This window comes from Arachis hypogaea, chromosome 13 (assembly GCF_003086295.3).
Source record: "Arachis hypogaea cultivar Tifrunner chromosome 13, arahy.Tifrunner.gnm2.J5K5, whole genome shotgun sequence".
Lineage (NCBI taxonomy): Eukaryota > Viridiplantae > Streptophyta > Magnoliopsida > Fabales > Fabaceae > Arachis > Arachis hypogaea.
Window position 1 is genome coordinate 122,595,111 of NC_092048.1, and position 8,538 is coordinate 122,603,648.

An 8,538-nucleotide genomic window follows, 5' to 3' on the forward strand; every position below is an offset into this window, starting at 1 on the left:
AATATTTCAAATTTTCTACAATATTTTCATATAATTTGATTAATAGATTATTTTTCATAATGTTTTAATTGAAATTTTATAATAAAAATATATTTTAATTCTTGTCTTTTATCTTTTATATTTATTGATTATACTAAATTTTTCTTACAATATATTTTTATCAACTACATGTATTGTCTTTTATATCTTCTTTTATATTTTTAAATTATTTTTTTACCTTATTTTTAATTGTTTATTTTAGGGTAAAGTGAAATTTTGGTCCCTAAAGTATAGGTCGAAAATTTTTTTTATTCCCAACCTGTTTTTGTACAAAATCGTCCCAAAGGTTTAAAACCAAGTTTTAAAATCGTTCTTTTTACTTAAATCTTAAAATTTTGGGCCAAATTATCCATAACAAAAAAATTATAAAATAAAAAAAAAGAAAAAAATAAGAGAAGGAGAGTGTTTCTGCTCCTGCGAAGGGGGAAGGGAAGAAGAAGAAGAAGCTGTCAACGATCCACCTCTACCTCTACTTTCATCCCCAAAAATTTAAAACCAAGTTAAACTTTAGGGACGATTTTAAAATCAAGTTAAACTTTAGGGACCATTTTGTATGTAAAAAAAGGTTGGGGACGAAAAAAATTTTCGATCTATACCTTAGGGACCAAAATTGTACTTAACACTTTATTTTACTTTCACTCCTCATGTATGTTTATTGTATTTCACTTCCTCTTAGTCTCAATTTTATAGTTAACTTTTAATTATATAAAATTGAATAATTTTTTTCAAAATATGCTTAAATGTATTATTTATTATATACCATCATTAAAATAAATAAATAAATATAAATTGAATATATATTTAGTTTTAATTTAAACTAAAAACTAAATAAATTGTCAAAAAATAGCAACTAATTTTATTTTTAATTTCTCTATAATTTTATTTAAAGGTAAAAATCTCTCTATAACCACTAACATTGTCGATAAAAAATTATAAATCTCTATAAAATAAAAAATATGTAAGATAAATAACATATATGTAATTTCAAAGTTATTAATCATAAACTATTGACAAATTTTTAAAAAGAAAATATTATAGATCAACATGCGATTTTTTTGTTTTTTTTTAATTTTTAGACTTATCAACATTTAAGTTGTTTATACATTACTTCTCAAAGTATTATGATTTCACAAGTTATAATATGTCATATTAGTTATTGTTATACATATGAAAAATGTAACTTATTTTGTGTTTATCCATTTATCTTCTATTAATATTGTTATAACAAGGATACATGTAACTTTATAAGAATAAAATAACCTAGACTTTGATCATTTGAGAATTTACTAAGTGGTTGGAATAGCTCCACGTCACGAATTAATGAATGCTAGCAATAGGAATGATCACAAAAACAACCAAAACGGATATTTGCGGGAATTACTACTCATGTTTTGGGTTAGATGGATATCCGTGAAATTTCCACAACCCGTCATGCGAAAATGGATGGGGACACAGACATAAGTATCCGATTCATGGGACCTATTAAATCCACACGAATATAAAATTACTAATTTATCCTAATTTATATATACTGAAATCCTCTCTCTCTCTCATCACTACATTGCTCAGTATAGTTCCAAAAAAATGTTATTTTTCATTATAAATATGTTATGAATTGTGTTGAATTATATTGAATTGATTATTGTATGATTATTATATTATGTCTTTTTGTGTTAATTTTTTCAAAAATTTTCAAAAAATATTCGTAGATACCCAAGAAAATCTGCATTTTCTAAAAGGATAATTAAATAAGGACTTGTAAAAACGGAGAAGGGACGAGGACATTTTTCTTAAACAAGAGTGAGAGATGGGAAGATGGTCTGCCATGCTTCCCTGAGTACCAATTACTATACCTAACTAGTAACGGAGATCCAATCTGAGCTTATTTGAGAGGAGACACGTGAAATTCATCCTTATTAGCCCTTTAAGGTAATGAACCTAAGTAGGATTTGGGACCCTAACAATGAGCCTGGGTTAATCTTGCTTACATTGAGGTCTTATTAGCCTTAAATATATCTTAGATTAATATTGAGTCATTGTTATAACAAATACTATATTATTTAATATCATAACACTTAATATATGTAAAATTTGGATATATTTGCAAGAGTTTTTTAATTCAAATTAAAAATTAATTATCTTTTATTTTTAATTTTAAATATTATTTACTAATGTAATGAAAAAGTGAAAATAACAATAATCACTCACATAATTAAAATAGATAATCCTATAATATATATATGACATAATATATATCAACGATTATTATATATGATAAATATTTTTTTTGTAATGATTATTTATATAATTTATTACACAATTTTTCTCATCTTAATGTTTAATGAATTTAAGATACAAGATATATATTATTTAACATATAAAATAAGTAACTTAGGACAATAGTGTGACTATCTACTTACTTATTAGTAGTGAAAAATATATAAATTGATATTTTTTAGTATAAAAACAATAATAAAGATTATTAATTAAGTTAATTACATAATTAAAAAATTATGAATAATTTTTAAATAATAATAAAAAATAAGATTACTATTTTCACATATTATAAAATTTATAAAAAAAATTAGATAATAAATCAATACTCAATAAATTATATATTAGCCCTGTCAAAAAAATAAATAAATAATATATCAGATATTATTATTTACGTAGCAATATAATATCTATTATCCATTATTCAGTTTATAATTAATTTTCAATCCAATTTTTAGTAACAAAAATTTAAATAATTGAAATTATTAAATGTTAATTTTATTTTTGTTATTGAAATTAAAAAAAAAGTTGTTAATCATTTCTAAATTTAAATTTAAATTTGAGTAAGAAAATAAAAAAGTATTTTGAATTTTATCTCATTAACCAGAATTAAGTTCAAGATAAGAAATTACTTTGTATATCATATTGTAAGATAGTGTAATCATTTATTATTCTTTAATGACAAATATTGTCAAATAATATAATGTGAGAAATTAAAAAGAAATGTATTTACCAGGTTAGAAAAAACTAATTTATTTTTCAATAAAATAAATTATATATTAAATAACAAAAGTTGTTATTAGTTTCTCTTCACACTAATACTCAACGATAGTGTTTGGGTATACCATGTTACCAAGAAATATTAATCAATCTAATAAATTTTGTAATGACATAAGTTTATAAATTTAAAAATTTAAAAAGCATGTCATAAAATATGAAGTTTTAACAAGGAACAATGTTAATCATATTATTTTGACTTTAAGAATAAGTACGATACTAACAAATAAAATTATCTCAGATAAATTTTAACATAGACAAAAGTCCATAAGTATTGTTATTAATAATGAGAAATTAATCTATTTTAAAGACAAATACATTTTTTTCACGGATTTTCTAATTCGCCAGGCCATAAATTAATTCACTACATATTGATGCTCTATTTATTAAGGATCTATCACTAACTAATAAATTGTTACACACACAAGACGAGATTCAAACTCTAAATATTTGCTTAAGCAGACAAATAAAATGATCATTCAACAAATTCAAATTAATTAAGATTAATTATTTTTAATATTTTTAAGTTATAAAATATTTATAATAATTACTATATATATGTTTTGTTTAATTTTTTTAATAAAAAAATTATATAATTTTATGTATTAAAAAGGGGAAAAAACATAAAGAATTTAGGAGAAATCTTAGTGACAGCTACGGAATTAGAAAAAAAAAACACGGTGAGAGTTGTGAGTTGTGACAGAGCGAATAAAATAAATAAGAAGACATCGATCCAATTCTTAATGAAAAAAAGAAAATGATTGGTTCGGGTTCTATTCAAGATTCTATTATGATTATTATATCAATGACCAATTGCTTACTAATTAAAAGTATTTGCATGAGAAAGATTACTAATCTTGGAAGTAATGTGTTTTCAAAAGGGGACTTCTCAGCATAAAAAAGAGATACAGTAAACGTATTTCGTGTGAGCAAAGAAAGTGAATAATTATTGAAGGTGGAAGATGCTAGTAAGCAAAGAAATTCAAGAAAAGCAAAAAAAAGGAAGAAAGAGAAGGTTGGTAATTCATATGGATAACAGAACCTCTTAGGAACCAACCGAACCCAATCATATTCAAACAGAACATGTGAAGTAATTTGACTTAACAAGCCAAGGAAAGGCAACGAGAGAGAACGAGTGCACGCATTAAAATAATGACACACCGCCAGCACCTAACAATTAATAAACAATTTAAATGCTTTTTTGTCTGAAATTATGGTCATCGTTCGTCACCTAACCAAAAATCAAATTGAAGACCAACAAAACTACCACAGTAAGAAGAAGAACCTGAACCTCTTCATTAACCGCCACAAATCAGCTTCAATACTTTCTCTCATTTTCTTCAGGTAACCCAACTCTCTTGTCGTGAACTGAACAATTAAGCGTTTTTGTGCTTTCTTCTCCTAAGTTCTTTGTGTATAATCATTTCGTGATTTAGATAAAATTAAGTATACCACTGCTTTGTTAATAATAAGAACTTTTAAGGAAATTGATAAGATTTATTTTGATATAGGTGAAAGGATCGGAGGACTGTATTTATGGGAAATTCAGCGTCAACAGATGATTCTAGTGATGATTTCGTTCATCACCATTCTTCTTATGATGGGATTTCGGGGACTACTAGCTATGATTATCATCAACCCTCTTCTTATGATGGGACTTCAAGGAATACTAGCTATGATTATTATCCCCAACCAACTTCTTATGATGAAACTTCAAAGAACAATAGCTATGAGGATTATCGCCAACCTTCTTCTTATGCTGGGAGTTCGAAGAATACTAAATACCAGCAAATCGAGCGCCCCACTTATATAGCTGATAATTTCAGTTCACTTGATCAGGTTTTTGCTCCTCTATTTAGAGATCTTAATCTTAGCGCTATAAAGAAATTTTTGTAATACACTAGAACAGGAATTACTACTAGCTGATAGGTATTTAGAAAACTTTGTTTGATTATATAATGGCATCAAGTTATCTGTAAGATTTTCATTGATCATTTTGAATTGCACACTGTGAAGTTGCTTGTGGTGTTTGGTTTATTTGCAACCTGTTTTCATTTGAAAAGAATATGGTTACATCTCATGAAGGTGCTGCAAACATAATTACTGCATGTTTTCTTATAGAATTTTTGCCTGTACTTATCTGCTACCCTATCCTTCAGGTTATTACTGCTCTTAGAGAAGCTGGTCTGGAATCATCAAATTTAATACTTGGTATTGATTTCACCAAAAGCAACGAATGGACAGGTTTGTTCTTTGTGAATACGAAATTAATGTTATATTATACACACTGTATGAGAATGGAGAATGCTGAAAATCGCATCTTGGTAATTTCAGGCAAGCACTCATTCAACCACAAAAGCCTTCATCATATTGGCCGGATTCCGAATCCATACGAGCAGGCAATCTCCATCATCGGCCGTACTCTCGCTGCTTTTGACGAGGATAATCTGATTCCATGTTTTGGATTTGGTGATGGTGAGCTTTTGTTTCTGACTTTATGATCAAATGTTTATATTTTTCTCTTGTATTATACTGATTCCAGCCAATACTTCTGCAGCATCTACACATGATAAGTATGTGTTCAACTTTTATCCTGATGGTCGCTCTTGTCGTGGTTTTGAGGAAGTACTTGCACGCTACAGAGAGATTGTTCCACTCTTAAAATTGGCAGGTTCAATATTATTCCTTGTTGACTACATTTTAAAATTTTATTACAAGTATCTGTCACAAATATATCTAATAAATGATGTATAACTTAATGCATACATATGTAGGGGCACCACATATGTATGGCTTTATTGTCCTGCAAAAATTTGAAGATCTAATCATGAAAGACTAACGGTTTAACCCTTATCAATAGGTCCAACATCATTTGCACCTGTAGTTGATGCGGCAATTGACACTGTGGAGAGAAGCCAGGGTCAATATCATGTTCTAGTAATTATTGCTGATGGACAGGTTTTATATATTTATTTCGTTTTTGTTTTATACCATTATGATTCTTCTTAGGGAATGATATAATTGAAGCCCATGTTTCTAAAGCATTTTGTTTTTTCATAGGTCACTAGAAGTTCAGATACACCACATGGAAAGCTTAGTCCACAAGAGCAAGCAACCATTGATTCTATTGTTGCTGCAAGGTAAACTAGTTTTTTTTTTGTGCTAGGCCTTATATTTTGTTAATGATATCCATCTTTGATGCTGGAGCTGTTCTAATTTTCAGTCACTATCCACTCTCAATTATTTTGGTTGGAGTTGGAGATGGACCATGGGATGAAATGCAACGCTTTGATGATAACATTAAGCACCGGTTATTTGACAACTTTCAGGTAGTTTACATATGTATGATTGCATTTCCCATTTAGATTCTCATTTTTCCATGCAATGCTAATGTTAGTCTGCTATGGTTTTCTAACATTTCCTTTTTGCTTCTTTAGTTTGTGAACTTCACAAAGATCATGTCCGAAAAAGAGGCATCAAAGAAGGAAGCAGCATTTGCACTTGCTGCCCTTATGGAAATTCCAATTCAGTACCGGATAGCCTTAAATTTACAACTTGGAAGGTAAGCTTTGAGCTTACAAGTACAACCATGAAAGATTCTAATATATTCAAGGATAACTGAGTGTGCAATTTTTCTGATGCAGTGGAAAATCAATAGGTAACCATCGATGTAACAGGCCTCTGCCTCCGCCTAAGGAAGTTATAGACCATGACAATTCTGTCACCACAGTTCCACGAAATGTTGAATCGGTCGAGCCATCGGCTCCGGCTGTAACTGAATCAGTATGCCCTATTTGCCTAACGAATCCAAAGGACATGGCGTTTGGATGTGGTCATACAGTAAGTTTCTTTGATGAACTTGTTACTATATATGCTCATGTTAATGTGCCTTGAAGTTATATGATGTAACTCTGGTTTTTAAATGATAAAAATCGTAAAAGGAATGCTATTTTTATAAATCTCACATTTGATGATGAACATGTACATTTATTATGTAACATTCAATCATTTAACATTTAATTCTGTGTTGTTTGATATAGACTTGCAGGGAGTGTGGTGCAACATTATCTTCATGTCCTATGTGCCGGCAGGAAATTACAACTCGCCTGAAATTGTACAATTGAGCTTGAAGACTTCATAGCTGCTGATTATGAATGTACAGAAAGTCTGTCTTCTGTTTTTTTTAAGTAAAATTTCTTAACATTTCCAATAAGCTAAGTAATGATTGGGGGGATGTAAAGAATGGTTAGAATTTATTTATTTATTTATTTATTTTTGGGTGTTATTAAATAAAGAGTGTTCATTGATTTGAAACTTGAGTGCTAACATTAGCAATATTTTTTATTTGTAAACAATTCATTTAGTTGTTGACCAAAAACATGGAGGACTTCATTGTTTCTCAAAAGTTAAATGACAAATTGATTTTTCATCCAGAGCAGGGGTTCGCATTCTACTCATTTTGCATAAAATCTGTACATATAAAAACAGTGCATCAAAGTTCTCAGTTTGACACGGAAGTAGTAGTTTTTGGCAAAATCATAACATGCATATAATAGTCAGAATGCGAGTAAAATTTACATAAACAATTAATTAAAAACACTTTACAGAGTTTTAAAGTGTCTTAAAATGAAATTCCATAGAATTTTAGAGTTATGAGCACATAACTTGAATATAAACAGAAATATGTGAAAGGAATCCTACTCAGAAAAAGAACTTGGAATATAAACAGGAAATCTTTCAGATGTGAGTATGTATAAGTGGTAGAGTCAAGTGTTAGAAGTTTCTTAAAATATAAGTAAATTAAATTTTTAACCTTAACAAGTCAAAATCGACATGCAAGTCAAAAACTCAAAATAAAGCCTAAGCAATTTATAGAGATACTAGTATTATTTTATGCCATGTTTCAAGTCGTGTGTGTTAACTGTTAAGTGTTAACTTTAGTTCCAGTTGAACCGGGCTACAAATCAACTTCACTGTATATATCCAAACATTTGTCACGTGTAAAAAACAAGCATAGAAATGAAAATGAAATTGGAATAATGGATGATGACGATGGGGAGTTTGTCTTTGCCCTCACCTCCATCCAGAATTTCCAAAATGACTGCAAACATTTGGTACTCTGAAGACTAGACTAAATTTCCAATGCTATCCTGACTCAATATAAAAATATTACAGGTAGTATAGATAACCTTAAATGTATCATGTTTTATTGTATATTTATTAAAATAAAAATTTAAAAAATTTTACAAATAATAACTTTAACATGTACCTTAAACCCAAATTAATGTCTACTACTAATAAACATTAGTTTGGTATAAAATATAAAAATATTTTCTAATAAATAAGGATCAAGTACGATTTTGGTTCCTAAAGTATAAGTTGAAATTTTTTTTATTTCTAAACTTTTTTTGTATAAAAAATAGTCCCTAAGGTTTGACTTGATTTTAA

At 28.1% G+C, this 8,538-nt stretch overlaps 1 protein-coding gene across 1 annotated transcript; it reads left to right on the forward strand.

Annotated features, from left to right (window-relative positions):
• Window positions 1-3,838: 3,838 nt before the first annotated feature.
• LOC112733067 (E3 ubiquitin-protein ligase RGLG3) lies at window positions 3,839-7,404 on the forward strand. The gene is made up of 11 exons (XM_025781926.3): window positions 3,839-4,434; window positions 4,602-4,929; window positions 5,250-5,334; window positions 5,425-5,565; window positions 5,648-5,761; window positions 5,951-6,048; window positions 6,151-6,230; window positions 6,314-6,419; window positions 6,528-6,652; window positions 6,735-6,930; window positions 7,131-7,404. Exons 2-11 carry the CDS (start codon window positions 4,627-4,629, stop codon window positions 7,212-7,214), a joined length of 1,332 nt encoding a protein of 443 aa, XP_025637711.1. The 5' UTR covers window positions 3,839-4,434; window positions 4,602-4,626; the 3' UTR covers window positions 7,215-7,404.
• Window positions 7,405-8,538: the final 1,134 nt, after the last annotated feature.

Excerpts from the sequence above, each read along its gene's own strand:
- LOC112733067 (XM_025781926.3), top strand. The coding sequence starts at position 4,627 with ATGGGAAATTCAGCGTCAACAGATGATTCTAGTGATGATTTCGTTCAT. Across the intron at positions 4,930-5,249 it reads ATTTCAGTTCACTTGATCAG|GTTATTACTGCTCTTAGAGA; the intron begins GTTTTTGCTCCT and ends CCTATCCTTCAG. Across the intron at positions 6,231-6,313 it reads GATTCTATTGTTGCTGCAAG|TCACTATCCACTCTCAATTA; the intron begins GTAAACTAGTTT and ends TCTAATTTTCAG.